This window comes from Colletes latitarsis, chromosome 7 (genome assembly GCF_051014445.1).
Source record: "Colletes latitarsis isolate SP2378_abdomen chromosome 7, iyColLati1, whole genome shotgun sequence".
Classification (NCBI taxonomy): Eukaryota; Metazoa; Arthropoda; class Insecta; order Hymenoptera; family Colletidae; genus Colletes; species Colletes latitarsis.
Genome location: NC_135140.1, coordinates 6,513,185 through 6,535,979, shown reverse-complemented (window position 1 = coordinate 6,535,979; position 22,795 = coordinate 6,513,185). Strand labels below are relative to the sequence as shown.

General features: G+C 36.5%; 3 protein-coding genes across 5 annotated transcripts; 2 read left to right on the top strand and 1 right to left on the bottom strand.

Annotated features, from left to right (window-relative positions):
• Positions 1 to 450: 450 nt before the first annotated feature.
• On the bottom strand, positions 451 to 8,651 carry Hn (phenylalanine hydroxylase). Of its 2 annotated transcripts, none has more exons than XM_076767751.1 (8): positions 8,470 to 8,651; positions 4,468 to 4,596; positions 3,395 to 3,549; positions 3,131 to 3,313; positions 2,510 to 2,706; positions 1,657 to 1,919; positions 1,109 to 1,338; positions 451 to 883 (listed from the first exon to the last, which is right to left on the bottom strand). In XM_076767751.1, exons 1-8 carry the CDS (start codon positions 8,539 to 8,541, stop codon positions 724 to 726), a joined length of 1,389 nt encoding a protein of 462 aa, XP_076623866.1. In that variant the 5' UTR covers positions 8,542 to 8,651; the 3' UTR covers positions 451 to 723. The 2 variants fall into 2 exon arrangements, with proteins under 2 accessions (XP_076623866.1, XP_076623867.1); XM_076767752.1 differs by lacking the exon at positions 8,470 to 8,651 and adding an exon at positions 5,879 to 6,960.
• A 2,135-nt stretch (positions 8,652 to 10,786) lies between these two features.
• LOC143343159 (mitochondrial basic amino acids transporter) lies at positions 10,787 to 14,976 on the top strand. Of its 2 annotated transcripts, XM_076767755.1 has the most exons (4): positions 10,797 to 11,062; positions 11,364 to 11,597; positions 12,928 to 13,055; positions 13,633 to 14,976. In XM_076767755.1, exons 2-4 carry the CDS (start codon positions 11,564 to 11,566, stop codon positions 14,701 to 14,703), a joined length of 1,233 nt encoding a protein of 410 aa, XP_076623870.1. In that variant the 5' UTR covers positions 10,797 to 11,062; positions 11,364 to 11,563; the 3' UTR covers positions 14,704 to 14,976. The 2 variants fall into 2 exon arrangements, with proteins under 2 accessions (XP_076623871.1, XP_076623870.1); XM_076767756.1 differs by lacking the exon at positions 11,364 to 11,597 and having other exon boundaries at positions 10,787 to 11,062.
• A 130-nt stretch (positions 14,977 to 15,106) lies between these two features.
• Klhl10 (kelch-like protein 10) lies at positions 15,107 to 21,717 on the top strand. Its single transcript, XM_076767767.1, has 8 exons — positions 15,107 to 15,982; positions 16,358 to 16,673; positions 17,003 to 17,455; positions 18,371 to 18,540; positions 18,698 to 18,867; positions 19,443 to 19,601; positions 19,678 to 19,882; positions 20,324 to 21,717. The coding sequence occupies exons 1-8, from the start codon at positions 15,756 to 15,758 to the stop codon at positions 20,595 to 20,597; spliced, it is 1,974 nt and encodes a 657-aa protein (XP_076623882.1). The 5' UTR covers positions 15,107 to 15,755; the 3' UTR covers positions 20,598 to 21,717.
• Positions 21,718 to 22,795: the final 1,078 nt, after the last annotated feature.

Here is a 22,795-nt window from a genome sequence, read left to right as displayed (position 1 = left end):
CAGACGCGACAAATGGACCAGTGGGGTTTGTGGAAGGGGAAGGATTTTTAAATTTCCCTCCTACATATATACAGTGTTCCTAAATTCTTTGAGCTAAATTTTATCAACGTATTAATGAAAAATTTGATATTACAAAAATGTTTAAACTTATATTTTTACTCGAGAAGCCTAACTTCCTGTATTTAATGTACTGTAGCTTGGAAAGAAAGAATTTCGAAGCCTATGTTTGTAACACTTTTACTCCAGTTTGTTTAATAAAACACATGTTGGTGAAATTTATTCAAAAATTTTGTGAACACCTTGTTTTGTTCTATAATTTTTAGGAATCAGCCTGCAACGATTAATGTTTGGAATCACCAATGATCTGGCTCAGGCTCATCGAGTCTTATGGTTGTCAATGAATTCCAGTTTATAATGTCGCCGGCAATAAAATGTTTTCTAAAGTGCGAATGATTTTATAATTTTTTCATTTATTTACATAGTATTTTTCATAGTTTCTTCGTCGATTGTACCAAAAATCAGGACCTACCGTGTATATTTCAAATTTTTGTATTCAATATCGTAAGAAGCATGGTTTTGATATAACTTCGTACAAATCAGTTTAGTTTTAAATAAGTTTTTAATCGCTTTATTCCGCCTAATAAACGATCCCACGCGTTGTCATAATTCAACGCATAGTACCTGTTAATTTCACATAGATAATCGACGAAACGCGCGACTCTATTACTTCAATTTCCGTAAAGCGTCCATCAAAATTTGTACTTCTTGGTTCACGTTGTATACGAGATCTTCGATTTGATGTTTGCTGTCGATTATGTTGATACTTTGAGTGTACGGGTCGTATCTGACCCCAAACTTCTTCGGAATACTTTCGGCAAATTTGCTGGAACGGAAAGTACAAATAAATAGAATATTCATCGATTGCAAAACGTGGGACTTTAAGTGGTCACACGATAAATAAACCAAAAATCGTAGTCATTTTGTCCAAAGGACATTCAGCTAAGAAGTTTTTCGAATGTCCAGGTTATTTTTTATACTGTATAAAACAAACGATTCGGCATGTTTCGCGAAGATAAGATACACGTGACTCGGATTTAGATTTGCTTACATCATCTTCTGTTTTGCATCTTCGAAGTTTTCTGCGACGAAATACACGGGTTGATATTCCGTTATCGGATATTTTTGTAACGCAGTCTTCGTCGGTTCAAAAGGTCGAAGTTCTGGTTTACCACTCAAGCAATACTCTAGTTCGCCAAAAGACGAGAGCAATCCTGCACCGTACGCCTTTAATTCGTTACCTTGTCGACAGATACCGTATTCGACCGTAAACCAGAAACACTGAAACACAATTCATAATAATTGTACCAATTTCAGCGAACGGTACCTTGAAACGTTGTAATAAAAAAGGAGAGTGTTCGAATCCGGTGACTAATATATTAAATACACAAAAATATTCATACAGTTTCTATAACTCTATTTATTATTAAATTTCTGTTGCAAAAATGTTTAGATGTTTACGTAAATTTTTATTGTAAATTATATTACGATTTTAACTTGAAATTAATTTAGTCAGACTTTCCAAAAATATTTTCACGGTTATCGAAATGCAATAGGGTTATTTTTATAATATTTGCAAAACAAGAATGGGATCATTACCGTGGCAAGTTTCTCGATGTAGTCGTCGGGAGCCCCAAGGGATGCCAAACCGACAACTTGACAAAATTGGGCGAACGAGGGATCGGCGAACAGTGGCACGTGACCCAATACTTCATGACAGATATCGGGTTCCGGTGTGTATAATGGTTTGCTGCCATGTCTGATGTATTGTGTGCAGTGAAACACTCTGAAAGCTAAGCCGGCCAGAAAGTCGCGCGAAGAGAGTAATCCGGCCACAGGGCGAAGCGTGAAACCAGTGCAATCTATAAACGAGAATTTTGGAAAATTACGAAACACGAATGTCGGTGAAATTAAACACGAAACACGTTTGTTATTTAAATTTACGCGATTTACACCGGCACTGTCCCCTTTAAAATACGACAAAACGATTATGAATCCTGACGATTTATCCTTTATTAAATTATACTAAATACTCGAAATTTAAAGCAAATAGAATATTTTCATTAAACTTGACAAAACTGAACCTGTTGAATGTTTGAACAGCTTAGATGCATTTATGCTACATTATTCATTTGAAGCAAATAACTTGAATTTTTTAGATTTGGTCAAATTCGACATAACTCAATCTGTTGAAATGTTTTAAAAAAATGATTTTAAGAAAATGACCACGTTCAATTATAATGTCGTCGAGATAAAGAGTTGTGTAACTTTCCCAGGTGTTTGTAATACCTTCGTCAACGTTTGAAAGCTTTCAAAAAATACTTCAAAAAGGGGACCGTATCGATTTGTTTATCTACTGTATATTTCGTATTACGAAGCGTTAGTTTCCCAAATATATAGCAGCCTTCGAGCAATAATCGCTGTATGCATAAGTTTGTAGGTCGGTTGGAACCTTTTAAGAAGTTCGATATGTCCTGCAGTTGAGGAATGTTGTCTTCTCTGTAGCTGCAGTTTTCGATGAGTAACGGGAACACGTGGTTATGCTCCTTGCAGGCATACTTTGGATAAAGTTTCGTCAAATTTCTAAAAACTACGCCCCACGTATCCGTTTCCTCTTTGGTGTACTCTACTCTCGGAATGGATTGGCCGCTGAAACCGCGAACAAGTTATCATTATTCTTCCTTCATTTTTTAGCATTCGTGAAACCTATCAATGAACACTTTAAGAAGACAGTAAAATGACAATTATAATAGCAGTAAAATATACAGTACGTTTCACGAACTCTGTCGTTTCAAACATTGGAAAACGTTTGTAATTTTTTCTTTCGTAAATAAACATGGTAAACGTAATTCACATTCGATGTAACTAGTAATTTCCTGTGGAAAACTATTAATCCATTTGTCAACAGTTTCGAAGATATTTTTGTGGACAGAATTCTTGAGATAGACTGTAAAATACAGTACAATAGTATTTGTAATTTGAGAACATCCAATAGTAATTCGAATCGTAAGAGAAATGTGTTTCAATAAAAAAGAACTTCAATTCCATTTTTAAAGTGTGATTTTTCACTCACTGCTTGTAATTGTAAGCTAGATCGGCGAAGTATTTGCGCCTCTCTCTGTAAACGGAGTCCGTGAATCCCGGATGATCGCTGTCCAGCTCGGATCCATAGGACAGAATTTGATTGGCGAACTTATCGAGATCCCTGATGCGTCTCGGGAACCATGGCACTGTTCCCGTATTATCCTTATAATTTCTACAAGTGAGAGAAACGATTGAAATCGCGAAATGTCACCTCGATGACGATGTTTGTTTTTTTTATCTTACAGATATCCACCTAGAAATGATCGAAAAATAACCACATTGCTCGTGTAAATGATCGATCACGGAGTCGAGCTTTCCGCCCGGTGCACACTCCACCATGAATTCATAGGCATTTGATTGACGTAGAGAACTTCTGGATTCAATATGTAACAGATTAACTTCATTTTGCTGGAAACGAAATCGTTCTAATGAAACTCTCGTATGGAGGCCAGACTGACAAATTGAAATTATAAGCATTTATAAATTTCTGTAGAGAAAAGAACACTTTCGATTCAAAAAAGCAATAATTTATTTTTGATTCTATCGCTCGTTTCGAGACACCCTGTATATAAAGAATTTTACAATTCGGTTCTCTCATATTATATTTAACACTCCTCTTGTGTTCGTACAAAAATTCGCCAATTATTTACATACACGATTAACATTGTTACATAATTATGCTGTTTTGTTCATTTACGAGAATTTTATATTACACCGCAGTTTGTTATATTGTCTTGTGCTCCCTCCTGTTCATGAAATTAGACTTTTATGATACGTGAACAATTTGTTCTGAAGATTATTATTATCGTATTGTTCCGATGGAAAACGTTGAATGAAAATTAAATACTTGTTACAATTACAGTTTTTGTTTTATCATCACGAATGACATGGTTTAAAAGATTGTGTGTTGCTTGCCACATTTAAAAACATCAAATAATAAAATACATTGCTTTAACAACCTTTTTTTTTCTTTATGAACGTTCGAACTATATTGAATATAATAAAATTATATTTATCCTTGGCTGAACAATGACCTAAACATGAGCGTAAAAGATACGATGATGCACCTTTTCAATAAATAAAATAAAAGATGACTCTACTGTTAGAAGGTATACACTAAACTAGATAGAGTTGATACGTATGATTAGAATAAAATTATAAATAAAAAAAGCCACGTTGACGTGAAAAGAACACAATAGAAGGGTTAAATCATCGACTGTTCGTTTCGTTTGAATGAAAATACAGACTCTATACCTTTACTGGTCAAGATAATTTATTTAATAGAGTAAAAATTCTTTTTTATTAAGTGTATTGTATTATACTTACAGCGAAAAGTTGTAGATATTTGCCTAGCGCACCAATGGAGTCACTTTCTTTCGGAGAGAAGATTAGGCAAGTGCTCTTAGTAGAGTCTTTACCTTCCTTGATGTAGTTCCCCCCATGCACGAGTTTAGGCTTCATAAAACAACAACATTTCCTTAATCACATTTTTATACAATCGCTGTATTAAATTTTATTAATTTAATTTGAATCAAGAACGATCACATGGACGACTGGACGGTTCAAAATCGGTGTTCACTGCTTCCGTTTAAAATAAAGTGTTAAGAAAATGGCGGAGTTTGTCGAGGTATATTGCAAAATTTGTGGGGAAACAGACCGTTGAAACAATTAATTACTGTCCAGTGACTTGTTCATAATAGACTTACAAAATTGTTTCTGAAAGTAAAAGTTCAATTTCATGTTTAATTTATAAACTCTACAATATATTAACAATTAAACAAAGCACAACGTTTATCCACTTCGTTTCGAATATCTTTAACGTTCTTAAACTTGCGTTACGAACTGCTTCGTGTACTAAAATAATTTAAGGGTAGAAGGTAAACGCAATATTTATTTTATAAATTAAATATTAAGAAAAAAATTGTCTATTGAAAACTCAATATTTACGAGATATTTCATATTATATTTGAAATTGTTTTTATCACGTAATACCGATGACCGTTCCTATAGGCGTTCGATAAACAATGTGATTTATCAACATATTTATAAAATTTTGTTTAATTCGCGATAGGCTCTCGCCTTAAGTAATCTTACTTCTCAGCTTTGATTATTAATCGCGTTGGATTGAGACAATTCATTTATTCATTGAAAATTCACATTAACGAATGATCTAATATTTTGTATTTTGTAAAGATCAAATATCGTCATTCGTTTGCATTTTCTATTCAATTATGCAGTCAAGTTTTTAATGATCCTATCATTTATACAGTACACCACAACTGTGGAAAAATTCTCGGAGCTCCATAAAAAGAAAAACAAGCTCTGTTCTATACGAATATTTCTTTTCTGATTTTGATATAAAAAATAAAATGCATTTGAGCGTGAACGATACGTTTTTTATTTTCGAAGGTAAACAATCGCGAAAGAGTACATAAATGTTTCGTAAATATATTGTACGATATGAAGTATAGGAGAAGTTGTTGTACAAATTCGAGAAATTCGAACGAAAAGATGGAAACGTTTAATGGAAATAAACAGTGCTACGTATCTTTTATATTTGTGTTCGAGATAAGCAACTTATCGCTAATGCAACGGTAAACAAATGGTATTTTGCTTATTTTGCAATAACAATGCGCGAAGTTTTCCGAACGTTACTGTTTGTAAATAGAAAAAGCTAGCGATTGCACAGTATTCGAAGTTATCGATTGTTTATTTAATTTTCATTCGAGATTCTTACATCCAGCATCCTTAAGTCCCGATGATCTATAAAGGTGAACACGCGAAATACGTCCGTCTTATTCCTAGCGAGACAGGTTTATAGAAACTGCGCTCCATTAAACCGTCACACGTCTATTTTATATGCTCAGGGTAAATCCCCCCATCCTAGATTTATGTTCGCTGTTTGCCACATTTTTCGCAGTTTGATCGGAAAACCGAGATTTTAGAAAGTTTCCAACGCTCGAATTTTCCATTTTTTGCGCGTGATCGGCGCCCGAAAAACGCGACACGCCCGAAAAAAATTCGACCAACAGTCAAATGTTCGACAAAATCGTGAAAAATCTCCGGAACGCGAAATGTAACTTTGCTCGGGTTTGCATCATGCTAATTACGAGACGGATACTTTGGATGCCAAGGACGATTTCACTGGACAAAGTGATTTTGACCAGCGGTGAATGTGAAATCCGTTGCGTTTGATGGACATAAATCGCACGTAATGAAACACGAGAGCTACTCTATAAGCAACAAGACGCACGACTGTTATTTTAATCAACAAACTCCATAATTTATCCATTTTTTATTATACATTTCTCCCTATGGTTGTACTAGTTTGTAACCAACAGCAAAGAATTTTTTGTCTGTACGTTTAAAATTGTTTTCGACTGTTTCCTTTCACTTCTTTGTTGTCGTCGAACTTGCCTAAATATGACAAAACCTCTCAGTGAAATTTTCTACTGGCTTTTAAACTTCGTTTTATTTCTAAGCACCACTATGAAGAAGCGACGAAGAAGAAGACTTTCTAAATTCAAAGACTTAAATACAATTAAATGATATTCAGAAATGGTTGTAGAATGTAGTTCGTTGAAGACTAAAGTTCCATTGATTTACACAATAAAAGAATTTTGGGAAAATAGAATGCCAATCTTACGTTGAACGTGATCAACGTTCGACATTAGAAGCATGATTGTGTTCTCGAAATTTTGTAACAGAATTCTTAGGACATAGTCATGTTCACAGCATTAATATTACTCTTACTTTTACAAAACAGTGACTACGAAACATCTAGTAAATATGTCTCGATAGTTCAATTTCAAGTACTGCCAAGTATTATTTCCTTGATCTCCATTGAGAATATGGAAAATTCGATAAAATTAATAAACATTACAGAATAACTGCTTCCAAAGCTAAAGTATTAGCTTATTTGCACAAGCTTGACTCGTCGAGAAATCGTTGAGTTCGTTGCTTTTTTTCAAAACTGGAAATTCACCAGCTTGACTCGTCGACAAGTTGTCAAGTTCGTTGTTTTTTTCAAAACTGGAAATTCGAATAATGCCTAAATATTCGAGGTGTGTTTATAGCATTCAGGCACATATAAAATATTTGAATATTAAATCGTTCAAAATTCCTGGGCTTAATTTCGATTCAAATCCGTCAGGTTGGCTCGTTGACAAGCTTTTATTAATTAAGACGCATCGATCATTTATTTTTTTTTCTAACAGTGTAATAAGATACACGTTGCACATTGAATGGCGTAACGAGCGAGAAAATATACCCGCATCCCATTTTGATGTTTATGGAGCAACGTTAACACGTCCCTTCTCTTATTGCTCCGCGAAAACAGGTTTCCTGAATTGGCTGAAACACGCTTATGTCATTAAAACATAACGTAAAATCGTGCTTGCCGCGACACACGTATGCATATCACGAACGCATACTTCAATAAATCACTATCTGTTTCACGGTTTCAGCGAATATTAATTAGTTGTTAGCAAAATTTATCAAATTCGTTCGATGTAATTTGCGACTAATTTCTAGGTGATAGATCAATATTAGTATTGAATTAAGATCTATCGCTGATTTATGATCTGCGTATCAATGAAGCTCATTGAGAAAGACATTCAAGGGCACGAAACACGTTTTAAAAATCGCGATATCTAGTACAACTAGTGCTGTATTTATCGTACAGTAGCGTTCATAATTGTTCGATCGGAGGCTTTGCGACGCTGAGATACGCGATGATTTCACTTTCACGTTTTACTTTCATCGAACGTGTAAAATAATATTTTACTGTATTTCCTATAATACGTACAAACATATTATCGACCGGTCGTTTGCATCGTACGAAATAAATAAAAACGCCCTGATCGCCAAATTTCTGTTCTTTGAAATTCGATATAAATATGTCAAATAATTATTACAAGTATTACTCTAGTTTAAATAATATTTATGTAATATTATAATCGAAGGTATTATATGCAAATATTTAGAACCACGTCTGACAAGTGTGCTCGCCGTGACGAAACGAAACATAATCGCATACGTTAATCAGTAATAGTTACGAAATGCGTTACGATAGCGTTAATCGACACGTGCATTCAGTAAATAAATCTCGAACAGGTTTTCCTCGATTATGGGTTTTTCTAACGCCGGTGGTAGAAGCATTCGACTTTCAAGAATTCGTCGATTAAAAAAGTCACCGCGCGATCGAAGCAAAATTATGATTTACCGTCGGAATAATTCCTAGAACCGCCGTACCGCTCTAGTTTTCACGCTAATTGCAAGCGTTACGTCTCTGGAGTTCCCCGGATATTCGTTCTAATTCTTTCGTACCTTATCAGGGGGTGATCCGTTGACGGCACTCGCCTCCGTCGTCGGCTTCGTCGGTGAAGTTTTCGCATACATTTCACCAGATCGACGTAAGCGTGAAAAAGGGGTGTTCCGGTGCTCTGTCACGATTTTCACAAGTCGAGCGTCTTGATATGACTGGTTCTTGCGGCGTCGTGCTGGTCAGTTTTAATGAGATACCGCTACAGGTTTCCAGAAAACGTCCCTGCCAGTCTGCAAAAGAAAACAAGCACGGATATCGCAAAATGTCAGCGACGCTCGAACAAATTTTTAGAAATCGAACCTTGGACACTGTGGGTCTCTGAGACGACAATGAACCCTTCTTATGATTACGCGAGATAATGGTGTACGTGGCGGGGGTCGAAACGGTTGCAGAACTTTTTCGAAACAAGTCACGTTTCAGCATTTTGTGCGAAACTTTCCAAAATGAAATTTCATGCATCCTCTGGGGAGTCATCGAGAATAGAATTTAAATAAAAATAAATAAACGGTTACTTTGCTAACTGATATCGATTCTCAATGAGAAGCTTTTTACTTATTCTGTTTCAGAATTTGGAAATAATTTTTCCGGTACAATGTAAATATTGTTATGTGCGCCATATTGTATTTTTAATTCTTTTCGTGCAACTTTTGTTATACAAAGTCTAATATATCTAATCTAGAAGAACAGCTTCAGAACAATCTTTTACCACAAAAAGTACCAGCAGAAACAGGTGTTGTTTAAACAAAAAAAGAAAAGAAACTCTTTTCAGGATATTCATACGAAAAAGCATAATGAATTTGAAAGATTTAAATGTAATTGATATTTTCTTGAGTGGTGAAGGTAAGTATTAAATCAAAATAATACCAAACGACTCACCATAAGTCTATTCATGTATCTCTTCAAGACATAAGTAAAAAAAGCTTCACAAATACATTACAAAGTCAATTAATTAGACGAGAAGACACCATCGTACAGAAATATTACAACTTTGTAAAATGAGTAGCGAATTTTATCAGTGCTTATACCTAGCCTTGTGCTACTATGCTACATTTGCTGTAACGGATAGAAATAAAACCAGTAATAAAGTGCATTTATTCCCTTGATACAGATATGTGTGTGAATCGCTTGATATTTCGTAAGATCTAATATCGTTTTAATAATAAAGCAGCTAAGAACTTTTAACTCCTGTCTTTTCAATGAAGTGTCAATCGATCGGAATTTATCGAGTAATCGCAAAAAATATAAAAACTGACAACGGAATAGTAATTTACAAATATTTAATACTTTAATAGTGGCTTTCCCAACGGACTGTCCTAACCTCTGCTTTAACATTTTTCCATATTATCCCTCTTTAATAATTTCAATTCCCCGTTTTATTTTAAGCTTATTGCTTTTTAATAAGTGAATAATTATATAATATAACACGTTCTACTCGCGCCACTGATATCCACTACGTCCGTACAGTCGAGCTCTACGCGGCCAGTTCAACCGTAACGAAAGTCTTAAACATACCGATAAATATTAGCATAAAAACATGACAAGAAATGTATATGCTTTCAACGAAGAAACAATAATTGTACGAGTCCGAAACACGTCGGGATAAAATCGAACGATAGATAAATTAATGCCTCCATTTACATATTCTTTTGCAAAAGAAAGTTTCCTTTTAAATTTATTTGACGTATTCCTTGGCTGATTTTAAATAATTAGTATGGCTCGGAATAATTATATTCGTTGGTCTTCGAAACAAAATCTGCGAGAAATTATATCGTTCGTACGACTTCTTTACGAGCAATTAATTAGCCGTTACCGTACACAGATAATTATTGAATCGTACGTAAAAAATTAATTTATTAACATTGCCGCCATTTAGCGTTAAACGAATAATTTCAATACAATACGTATTTGGCTTAAAAAAAAACTGAATTTTTAGTACCTTGGACGTTTAGAGGACCGAGTGGCATTGATACGGCCTTGCATTTACCACAAAACAAATTCCAAGTGAACGAAATCGTCGAAAGGTTTCTATTTATACGCATTAGAAACAAAAACAAATAGAATGTTTCCATTTGGGGGCGAGAAAAGTGTCCAATGCAATGTTATTTACAAGTCTAGCCTTTCGATATCGAGCGACGTCACATTTTTCAATTATTAATAAAATTGTAAAGACGCAATCGAAGAAGAACAGCTGTTTATCAAGCATTAACGCCAACGAACGGCCAAATAATTTGATTGGATGCCATAAACGGTCTCTTATCAGCGTTTGACCCTCATACTGTTTCTTCGACGCGATAGGTCGAACGGAGATGCTCGAATATCGTTAATATTATTGCCGTAATAAGTTAAAAACGCCAGTGACGGTACACCAATAACAAGTTGATAATACGAGCATCGTCGTTTTCAACCGCGGAACGGTCAGTTTCACTGGGAAATTCTATTCGTCGACAGGAGCATGGAGGAGGCTTTATTTCGCGCGAGTCACGAGATTTCCAAACAGAAGAGATCCAAAAAACTGAAAGGCTGAGGGAGGGATGAAAGAGGGATGAAATTGTTCACTGACGCGCCCCTGATGATGCAGCGATGACTTATCATTCGGCAAGTGTTCCACTAACGAACGACCTTTATAAAAAACCTGACCATCATAATTTTTTTTTCATACACATTATTTATTTTTATTTCGCGTCACTATTGTCTAATTTCTTCGTGAGACTCTCTAAAGCATCGCAATGTATTAAAAAGAATATAACGTAATTTTTAGATCTATTGATAATCTCATCTGTTAATCTATTTTTACGTATTTCTTAAACGTTTTAGTAGATCTGAATATTCTGTTTATCCGTAATTCTCTGAACGGTTATAAACCAGTGATAATTTCTTCTTTGAATTCATACTACAGACACGAGTACGACAAAGCAGCGATCAATCTTACATGGATTCCACTTCTCTTTTTGTGGAAACGAAACGATCCACCATTCGCGTTTACATCGACTCATCCTTGGCGAGCGCGACAGAAAGATTTTACGAAAGTGACAACTTTCGAGACGTGCAACCTGTTTACGGGTGGAAGAAACGCGTAGGAGTTGCTGGCAGACGAAAATGGCCCTCGACTTTTTCGCCGGATGCGTGGGAGGTAGATAATCAAAGTTTTACGCGACTATTATTATCGAAACTTCGTTCGCTGACTATACAATATTTTTTCGTTGAAAGAAGTTAACGACAATTGACAAGATTCCTGGAGAAAATGGAAATCTTTGTTAGTTATCAAGCAAATGAATATCTTTACACTTCGAAACCCTAGTTTCCAGTCTTTGTTAAAAATTTTGCGCTATGAATCGCACATTGTGTCTTGCTTGCAACGCAAACATGTTATTCGAATGCAGTATTCTACATCATAAGTTACAACTAGTGAGTGAACTCGATATCAACATCAACATTTTTAGAAGTATCGAATGATCGAATAAAAGTGCATTTTACTTACTACGTTAAGTAAGCCTTGAATAAAAATAATCAAAATTAATGACTCTGTCAAAAAATAAATTACCTGGCATTGAAGTCTCCACGAATTATTTTGCTATACTAATTTATACGATTGACAGAACTAATATTCTGCCTAGGGCCAAAAATTAAATATCAAAATGTAAAAATGCTATTTCAATTTTGCCACGACTATACTTTTTCTACGATTTGGTAATGTTTAAACAGCTAATCGTAATATATCGTCTTATCGCGTGACCACTATCGTATACTAACTTTTTTTATAACATATTCATTGATAATTAAAACGATCTCTCTTGTAGTTTACGCACACGAAAATATATTGAATTAATGTCATAACTAGTCGTGGAACGGAAAAATTATTCCCACTCTGCTTTATAAACAACGTTTTTTTATTTTCTTTCTGAAGCACAATTTATTACTATTAAGCTTAATCTCAGTAAACAAAATGGAGAAGGCACAGCTGTTACTCGCCATCGTAGGATATTAAAAATTAAATTATTAATAGTACTCCTAAAAAACGCTTTCGTGTCATACAAGAGCCTACTCTATATCGAGTAGTATTACATGTATACTCCCGTCCATAAGTCATCGAACACTTAGTAAATGCAGAATAAGAACGAACTGTCATTACATAACGATACATATCATGAAATGAATTCATTATTATTAATTCTTTTCATTAGTGTACTTATTCTGCTTGGAAATCATTCCTGGAATTAACTTATGACGTTCTGTATATTAAATTTTTTTATTATTTTACAGCACCTTCCTTCAGTTATTACGAATATATTTTATACAATAAAACATTAACTTAAAATAAATATAACAAAATAAGGCGATAAGATTACTTTGGAAAATTATACTTCGACCTTAATTTGTATTTCACAAAAAGTTTCTAACGATTTATGGGCAACGTGAACTTTATTTTCCAGCAACAAACACATTTGCATAATTAATTTCAGGGTGTGCCGGTGTTGTGGTGGGATATCCTCTGGACACGATCAAGGTCCACATGCAAACACAGGATTATCGAAACCCGATATACAAAGGCAATTGGCACTGCTTCCGCACGATACTCGCCAAAGAATCGGTAATTAATCAAAACGAGGGAACATACAAACATTTTAACAATTTACAATATAATATGTGCTTTCTCGACCTCGAAAAATTATCGACACGCTCAATAAATTTAGTTTATTTTCATTGAATGCTCGTCATACGCGTTATGTAAATACAAAAGATTGCGAAACATTCGTTATCAATTTTCTCTCGTGACGAGCAAGCGAGTAAGCAAGCATTAGATCTATTAATCCTGTTTGCTATTTCCTGATTGCTAAGAGAAATTATTTGTAATATCATACTACGAGTATTGCACAATTTTGTATTTCAATTTCAATACTCTCTCTTGAACCTGAAGAAAACGTACTGTAACTTATAGAATAAATGAATTTTCAAATCATGGTGCTCCTATAAAAATTTCCATCGTAAATTCGACATCGGTAAATATTAAACGTCTTTCATGTTTCACTGCCTCCAAGGGAGATACATCTAGTTTGGAGAGGTAGGAATGTTCAACTTACGAATCATTACTGTAACATTATCTCTCTATGCACAGACTCGTATTCTCGTATGACTAGCTCTAGTAACTTAATAATCCATATTATCAGGTAGCAGGTTTCTACCGAGGCATGTCGTCGCCAATGGCGGGCGTGGCGGTGGTGAACGCCATAGTGTTCGGCGTCTACGGTCAAACACAGAGGCAGATACCGAACCCTGACTCCTTAACGGCGCACTTTATCGCCGGCACCGTGGCAGGGATCGCTCAAACGCCGATCTGTAGCCCGATCGAGCTGACGAAAACGCGAATGCAGCTGCAGGTGTCGAACACTCGGTTCTCCGGGCCGTTCGAGTGCCTGAAACACATATACAAGTACGAGGGTAGCCGCGGCGTGTTCAGAGGCTTGAGCATCACGTTCCTCAGAGAAGCACCAAGCTTCGGGGTTTACTTCCTGACGTACGAGAGCTTGACGAGAACTCGGGACAACGAACCGATCTCGACGACCTGCATGCTGATGGCCGGTGGCCTCGCGGGCACCGCTTCCTGGACGCTCACCTATCCCCTGGACGTGTTGAAGTCGCGGATCCAAGCGTACAGCGATCGCTACGCGGGGATGCTCGATTGTTTCAGACAAACAGTGAAGGCGGAGGGTTACTCTTGCTTGTACAAAGGACTGAGCTCGACGATTCTTAGGGCGTTTCCGACGAACGCGGTGACGTTCGCGGTGGTCGCGTGGACGATCAGGATACTCGGGCAAGAGGACGTGGAGTCGAAGCCCGAGAACAACCCTAGAATAGTAGTCGAGCCTGTTAAGAAAATTCCGGAGACCCATGAACCGTTTCTCGGTAATTGGAACGTCTTTTTAACGAATGCTTCCGAAAATATGGTGATCCCGACGCTGTCGATGATGTCCACCAACAATTTGACGCTAGGGAATTCTGTCCTGTACGAGGTCAACGGATGGACGGATACGGCGATCATGTACAGCGTGGCTGACCAACCACGGGACGACAAACACCACGAAGAGGAGGGCGAGAAATCGAGGAAAGGAAAGGGGGATGCTGTTGACGATTGTGGTGGTGAGAAGAAAGTGAAATCGACGGTCGTTGAACAGACTAGTGCCGAATTCGAGGTTCCTCGGGTAAATAGTGACTCGAACGTGAGTGTGAATTGTTCTTGAAAACATAGACGTCATCGAATGCCGATGCATACTTTTTGTAATTTATATTCTAAGGTAATTGTACTATACAAAGTTGACTTGTTGGCTAGGGACGCTTTAGCGTAATACCTCGTGACTTTTGCTACAGTTAATTGTATTATGCAGATATATTTTACAACATCGTATTACGAAAATACATACTGTTGTACGAAACATTTGCATCTTGTTCGTTTAAAGTAACTTTTAAATTGTTTTAATACGAGAATAAACAGAAGTAATTCGTTGGAGAACTAACTGCGGCTGTAATTACAGGCCACCTTGTATCGTACTATCCTGAATCTTGCCAGAAACGTTCTCTTTTGTCGGAAGACAGTCCTAGACTGAACGGCGGACATGTAAGACCTATGTCACAGCCAGAGGCGATATTTACTCTCTTTTAAAATCACACAACATAGTTTTGCATCTTTCTGCCACCCATCGCCACCCGTCCGTACACGTGACAGAAAATTTGACACATACCGAAATTGCAACGCGTTTAAATTTAAATCGCAAACGTTCCGCTTCGACGGACACGAGAGTTCGCTGCGATCACATGTTCGAAGATAAAAATCGTGACAAAAAAAAAAGAAAAAAAATTACCGGCTACGAAATTTATCGAAACCGTTGACGAACGCGTGAAATTCTAACCTACTGGACTAAACGAAAATTGTCAAAGTCGGAAATACACTTCGTTTCGCGGGTAAGGTTACGAACGTGCTCGGCCTCAGCGATTCGCAATATGTAGAAAACTTAACCACGCCACGAGGACGGGATGTATTTAGCGAAACCGAAAAGTAAGATTGCTCTTTACTCTGTTAAGAAGAAAAAAAAAAAATAAATATGCGTTGTAACAAGATTGATAATCGATTCATAAAATTCACGACAATTAGCGACAAGCTCACGTACCTGCGTACGTTGGGAATCGGTACGTCGATACGATTAAAGATATCGTTAGAAAATTTTCAAGTGACGAGCCAGTTATTCGCAATTTGTCGCCGCGGAGAGGTTTCTGCACGGATTAGAACGAATCTGATATGGATGTAGACTCAAACGACAGCAGCAGGGATACAGACATATGCGAGACGAACGCCCAGCGTTTGATTGCCGAAAGCGGCGGCCGATGCATGAGCACGCAAGCTATGCAATCTTTGTATGACTTTCGACAGAACAATCTTCTATGCGATGCTGTTTTGAGACTCGAAGATGGAGGCGTCTTTCCGATTCACCGAGCTATCTTGTCGGCCTGCAGCCCGTACTTCAGGTCTATTGCACGCTATTTGTCATCCACAAATAGTCGAAATCACAAACATTTTTAATTAGTCCCGACAGTGCAGCCATTTTTCTCACTGCTAGCTTTTCCACCCTAAGGAAACAGTTATAAGACTAATCGAAACGCAACAATATTTATAAACGCGATCTTTCTGCTTTCTTTCTTCAATATTTTTAAGAAACAACTTATAACTTGATTATTACAGTTTTCTAATTTCTTTATATTCACAAATTTGGCACAATTATTATTTCTATGTTCCAAATATCATTTTCTTACCTACTCTTTATCACTAAAATTAAATTGTACAGATTCTAACTATATCTGTTCGATTCTTTCTTGTGTAATATAAAAATTAATCGTTTGTAGAACTTTATTCACAACCTCGTTGCATTCCCGCGAAAAAACTGACGTCCTTTTACCGGGTGTCAGCAGCAACATGATGAATCTTCTTCTGGAATACGCCTATTTGCGATCGATCAACGTGAACAACGAGAATGTGTGCCAATTGCTGGTCACCGCGGATTATTTAAACATTCTGGGCGTTCTCGATCTCTGCTGCGAGTTCCTCAAGCAAAATCTAGCCCCGGAAAATTGCATCACCGTCATGAGATTTGCCCGAGAACATTTTTGCAAAGGATTGGAGAACAGCGCGTATCATTACGTTATGAGACACTTTGTGCAGGTCATGACTCCTTATCTCATCGTTGCCATATAATATCCGATAATATTCATAAACGATCCGTCGATTATTCACAATACGAACAATGAAATTTTTATATTTTTCACTGTATTTTAATCAACGTAAAAAATGAGTCCAAACACGACTTCGTTTCGACTATCGTGAATTATACAAAATTAGAAATTTTTTAGGAATCATTCATTCTAGAATATAGTCGTGTTTGTACTCATTTTCATCGGGCAAACTTGGACGATCCATTGATCATGTTCAGACATAGAAAATCAAGGATAGATTTGGACAAACAATTTCAACGGCGGTTTCATTGCGCGTAGGTAGCCCATCGAAGCGATGAAATTCTAGATTTGCCGATAGAAGAGTTAACGACGCTGATCGGGGCCGACGAGCTGAACGTTAAGAGCGAGGACACGGTTTGGGAGCTGGTGCTGAAATGGATCGATTACGATCCGGAATCTCGAAAGAATTACATAGTCGATTTAATGAAAAACATTCGCCTCGGTCTATTGGACACGCAGTTCTTTCTGGAGAATGTAAAGGATCACCCATACGTTACCGGAAACGACGCGTGCCGACCCATTATCATTGAGACTTTAAAATTTTTGTACGACCTCGAAATCATCACTCAAAAAGACGGAGAAATACCGACGCCGAAAATTGCACGGCCCAGAGTACCTCACGAGATACTGTTCGCTATAGGTGGATGGAGTGGTAGAAGCCCTACAAATTTCATAGAGACCTACGACACCAGGGCGGATCGATGGGTCAAGGTACGCGTTGTAACACTTAATATCCATTAAAGGGTCATTCCGATCTAGACATGCAATATTAAGGCTAGCTTTCTTATTTAAAAAAAAAAAACCGTACACTGCTTCCTATTGAAATTTCCCACGTATATTTACTGATGTTTAGAGCACACACGGTATTTTTTTCAATTAAAATTAATAAAAATTGTACGAGCTGCAGCTCATGGAAGAAAGTTCTTTTAAAAAAAATGGTTATCACGATTCTCATTACACATGTAATTCTCACGTCTTCTTCATTATTTTTTCAAAAGAAAACCGTAGACTATTTCGTATTAAGATTCGCTACATATATTTACTGATGTTTAGAGCATACACGGTATTTTTTTCAAGTAAAAATAATAAAAATTGTACGAGCTGCAGCTCATGGAAGAAAGTTCTTTTAAAAAAAATGGTTATCACGATTCTCACTACACATGTAATTCTCGCGTCTTCTTCATTATTTTTTCAAAAGAAAACCGTACACTATTTCGTATTGAAATTTCCCACGTATATTTACTGATGTTTAAAGCACACACGGTATTTTTTTCAATTAAAATTAATAAAAATTGTGCGAGCTACAGCTCATGGAAGAAAGTTCTTTTAAAAAAGAATGACTGTTACGATTCTCACTACAAATGTAATTCTCACGTCTTCTTCATTATTTTTTCAAAAGAAAACTGTAAACTATTTCGTATTGAGATTCTCTACATATATTTACTGATGTTTAGAGCATACACGGTATTTTTTTCAAATGAAACTAATAAAAACTGTACGAGATTTTCTTTTAAGAAAAAATGGCTGACACAATTCTGATTAGACATGTAACTCTCACGCCTTCTTCGTTATTTTTTAAAAAGAAAATCGTAGACTACTGCGTGATATTGTTTTTGTTTTTCGTAGGTGGAAGAAGTAGATCCGGTCGGTCCTCGATCGTATCACGGAACTGCGGTGGTCGGTTTTAATATTTACGTAATTGGTGGCTTCGATGGAGCAGATTATTTTAATAGCTGTCGTTGCTTCAACGCTGTCACTAAAGTCTGGAGAGAAGTTGCTCCGATGAATGCCAGAAGGTTAAACGTTTAAACTTTTACGAAATGCCGAACATTTCGACACTCGCTCGACAGACAACTCTGTAAATTTTTCGCTTAATTATTTTAACGACAACCGCTCGAGTGTTGAATACGTGTCTTGCCATTTATACTAACAAGGTGACCACACGAATATCAGGTGTTACGTTAGCGTAGCTGTACTGAATGACCTGATTTATGCGATGGGAGGTTACGATGGGTACTATCGACAGAGTACAGCAGAACGTTACAATTACAAGACGAATCAATGGTCCCTAATAGCACCCATGATTTGCCAAAGATCGGACGCCAGTGCAACTACTTTGAATGGTACGTCTCAATACATTAAAATAAACTACGTGAACCAAACACAAATTGAGAGTTAAACAAGTGTTTACAAACGCTTAACGAAAAGATTGTGTCCGATTTGATAATGTTTTAACCCCTTAACGTTCATGCCCGAGTCTGACTGCTTTGAAAAACGATATTTGTTTAATCTAATGATTTAAGGGATGATAATATTTGTTTTCTTTCAATTTATACAAATTATATTTTTAGAAACAAATCCAATAAAGAAAACTGATCATTATTGGTTAACCCGAAAAATATAAGCGTTAAGGGGTTAACGAAAATCAATTCTCCTGTACAGTTTTTACGAAACGAGATCAATTCACGAAACCAATATGATTCGATAGTTTATTATAAATAAACCTACGCCTTCGGAGTAATAACAATCTAACAGCGTATATTAGCGTGTCGAACGTCTAGGAAACTTTATCCTCTTTAAAATAAATATAGTTTTAATGCGCATAGTACTAGAACGCGATTTTATTTATCGTTCCACGATAACAAATTTCTCCGCGCAATCTTAATAATCGTTACCCTATTTGTTGATAATAAAATAGGCAAAATTTACATCACGGGCGGCTTCAACGGTCACGAATGCTTAAATTCTGTGGAAGTGTACGATCCAGAAAGCAATCAATGGACGCTGATAGCTCCAATGAGATCGCGAAGGAGCGGCGTATCTTGCATATCTTACCACAACCACGTATACGTGATCGGTAATTATTCTAATTTCTACATCGAACCGCTGTACATTTTTAGTTTCCAAAGTTTCACGAGAACAAATACTTGCAGGAGGTTTCAACGGAATATCCAGAATGTGCAGCGGGGAAAAATACAATCCTACGACGGATATATGGAGTCCGATTCCGGACATGTACAATTCGCGCAGTAATTTCGCGATCGAAGTAATCGACGACATGATATTCGCGATCGGTGGATTCAACGGTGTTACTACGATTTACCACGTCGAATGTTACGACGAAAAGACAAACGAATGGTAAAATTGTAGCCTATTTGGAATACCAGTTCGTTTGAGACGAATTAACCAGCTAACTGTGTCGCTCCGTGTTGAAAGTGCGAATTTCTGTGTGTCACGAAAATCGATCGATGACGAGTATAGTCGTCAAGCACAGAGTAAGTGTCGCTGTTAAAATATTGCATCAAAAAGATAGGTTTATTTTATAAAACTCGTTATGACAACAAGTCCTGGCACTTCTCCATGACGAGTATACTTGTCAAACACAGTTAACTGGTTAAAAATTAAAATCGATAAACTTTTATATTTAAAGCTCTCGGTAATAACGAAAGACATAAAGTATCTGATACAAAATGGTGTCAAATTACCGAATTCGACGTTTAAGCATAAATTAACGCCAACCTCTGTGTACGTTAACTTCCAGAATAACAGAGGTATCCATCAATTTTACATTTTGCATAGGTACGAAGCAACAGACATGAACGTGTACCGCTCAGCAGTGTCAGCCTGCGTGATAATGGGATTACCAAACGTGAACGATTATATTCACAAGCACCGCGAGCGTCTAATGGAGGAGAAACGACAGAAGCTGTTGGCACTGGAGGTGCACCGAAGTCAACACCAACATCAAGAACAAACACAACCAAACCGTGAAAATTTGATAAACGAGATTATACCCGCGCCGCCTCCGTTGCCACGGAGTAACAATTCTAGCAACGAAAGTCGACAAAATTGACGATGGCAAAAATACAAACATTATGGCGAAATAACATTGAGAAAGTAGGTTCATGGTCAGTTGGTCAGACGGTAGGTGAAACGAAAGAACGACTGGTGTCCGAAGCGATTAATCTACAGTCACATTGAAAGAAAATATTAGTACAGTTGGATTTTTCATCGAACAAGATACGTATATTGTATAGTCTCGTAAATTCGTACGAAACCAAGAATTTAACGCGTCTAAATGACCAACGTGGCAAGACGATGTGAAAATTACGCTTTAATATCACTTGCCAATTTGACAAGAAAGTTATTTCTTTGCTCCAAGTAATTCAGAATAAAATAATCCTTAATTATTTTTTTTTTTTAGTTCAAGTAATCGAGAAACGAAATGATATTGTCAATGCGGCTAGAAATGCTTTTACATCGTCTTCGCCATCTTCTTTGAGCGTGATTGTAGTTTTCTCACGTTTCGAGCACCGAGACGATAAATTATAAGAATGCGGGCATACGACGACAATGAAAGATTGTAGAATTGGAAAATATTGCTTTGCTTACTGTCAATTAAAAAGCAGCGGATGCGAACACTTTTTCAAATACCAGGACTGTATTTCGTGCGTAACTTGAACAAGATAATATTTTCGGATTCATATTTACCTAAGTTTGTTAAACGGAATATGTTTTACTTTTTTATACAAGGCACGTTTCTACTCGTTGTTTTTGTGATACGATTTTATACGACGTTTATTGGACGACTTTACATATACGAAAGCAATTTTAAACGGTAATTATGCCCAACGAAAACAGAAACGAAACTATTTTCTACACGTATACGCGTTAGTAACTCCGACGAAGATAATGTGGGTCATGATCTACTAAAATGTTTATAAAACTGGCTGAAGTGGAACCTTACAACTACCAATAAAAAAGAATAATGACGAACTAGTTTTGAACTTGTACAAATACTCTTTCGCAATTTATATTGCGTAGAAATGTTCGAAAACGAAGAATATATCGTCGTTCATCCAGAAATTCTTGTTTGAAATTAAGAAATCAAATGTTAACACTAAGCACAAACAACTATTATATAGGATACATTATCAAGTTACATTAGAACATTTCTTCGTAGTTGAAACAAATATTTTCATAATTTAAAAACAGATGTTTTCAATTTATGTTTCACGTTACAAACAAGTTTCTTCATATCAGTTTGAGTATTTTTAAATTGTGTCAGTTAAAAGTAGGTCGTAAACTGCAAATAAGATTATGTATTAATGTTTATGCTTGCAAGTCTTTTGTTTTTAAATTATAGTTTTACTTAACAATCCCTAGATTGTATCTATTACACTCTTTTTTACCGATATAAATAATTATAATGAAAACGACGATCATCAGTTAATGCGTAAGAATCGCTTATTATCGGTGCATAAGTACCACAAATGTTTCCACATACATGTCGTAAATCAAATGTGGCTTAGTTATATGCCACGTAAAACTGAAACAATTGCTACTATATCTGGGAACTTTTTTATGGAAACCGTGGCTTATCGTGACGTTGTACTTCTTTGTTGGTCAGCATGGATCGAATCGTGAAACAGAGATGCCAGATAGAGCACCGGGTGCACTACTCACACTATGCCAGATCACGCGTACGCGAGCTCGTAGAGTTTCGTAAAGTCGACAAAGGCAAACTGACACGTGATCTCTTTCTCGATTCTCCGAAGCTACCCGAAGTAATTTCGAACTTCCTCGTGGAAGTCGAAAGAGCCGCCCAAGTTTGTCGTGGAATAGTTCTTTATCTTCTACGCTAGATGGCGCTCATTTTTCGACCTCAAACCCCCTGGTGTTAAAACGCCCAAGTTTGTCGTGGAATAGTTCGTTACCTTCAACGCTAGATGGAGCTTATTTATCGGCCTCAAACCCTCTGGTGCTAAAACGCCCAAGCTTGTCGAGAAATCCATCTAGCGAGGACGATACGAACTATTCCACGACAAACTTGGGCGTTTTGCCATCCGGATTTCCAAAGTGCCCGGAACATTTTCAAAATGCTGGCGGTCTTGCAAAGAGGTGGCATATATTTTATAGCTAAGGGAATAATGGGAAGAGAAAAAGAAAGGTAAAAATGATGAGAACACATAGAATTCTTTGAAATTATATCATTTATTGCCATAGATTTACATTATATAAAGTTTTAATACATATAAATATATCGTCCAC

Excerpts from the sequence above, each read along its gene's own strand:
- Hn (XM_076767751.1), bottom strand. The coding sequence starts at position 8,541 with ATGTATGCGAAAACTTCACCGACGAAGCCGACGACGGAGGCGAGTGCC. Across the intron at positions 3,314-3,394 it reads TATTTTTCGATCATTTCTAG|AAATTATAAGGATAATACGG; the intron begins GTGGATATCTGT and ends TCTCACTTGTAG. Across the intron at positions 1,920-2,509 it reads CATATCGAACTTCTTAAAAG|ATTGCACTGGTTTCACGCTT; the intron begins GTTCCAACCGAC and ends TCTCGTTTATAG.
- LOC143343159 (XM_076767755.1), top strand. The coding sequence starts at position 11,564 with ATGGCCCTCGACTTTTTCGCCGGATGCGTGGGAG. Across the intron at positions 11,598-12,927 it reads TTTCGCCGGATGCGTGGGAG|GGTGTGCCGGTGTTGTGGTG; the intron begins GTAGATAATCAA and ends AATTAATTTCAG. Across the intron at positions 13,056-13,632 it reads CGATACTCGCCAAAGAATCG|GTAGCAGGTTTCTACCGAGG; the intron begins GTAATTAATCAA and ends CCATATTATCAG.
- Klhl10 (XM_076767767.1), top strand. The coding sequence starts at position 15,756 with ATGGATGTAGACTCAAACGACAGCAGCAGGGATACAGACATATGCGAG. Across the intron at positions 17,456-18,370 it reads GGGCGGATCGATGGGTCAAG|GTGGAAGAAGTAGATCCGGT; the intron begins GTACGCGTTGTA and ends TGTTTTTCGTAG. Across the intron at positions 19,883-20,323 it reads GACGAAAAGACAAACGAATG|GTACGAAGCAACAGACATGA; the intron begins GTAAAATTGTAG and ends CATTTTGCATAG.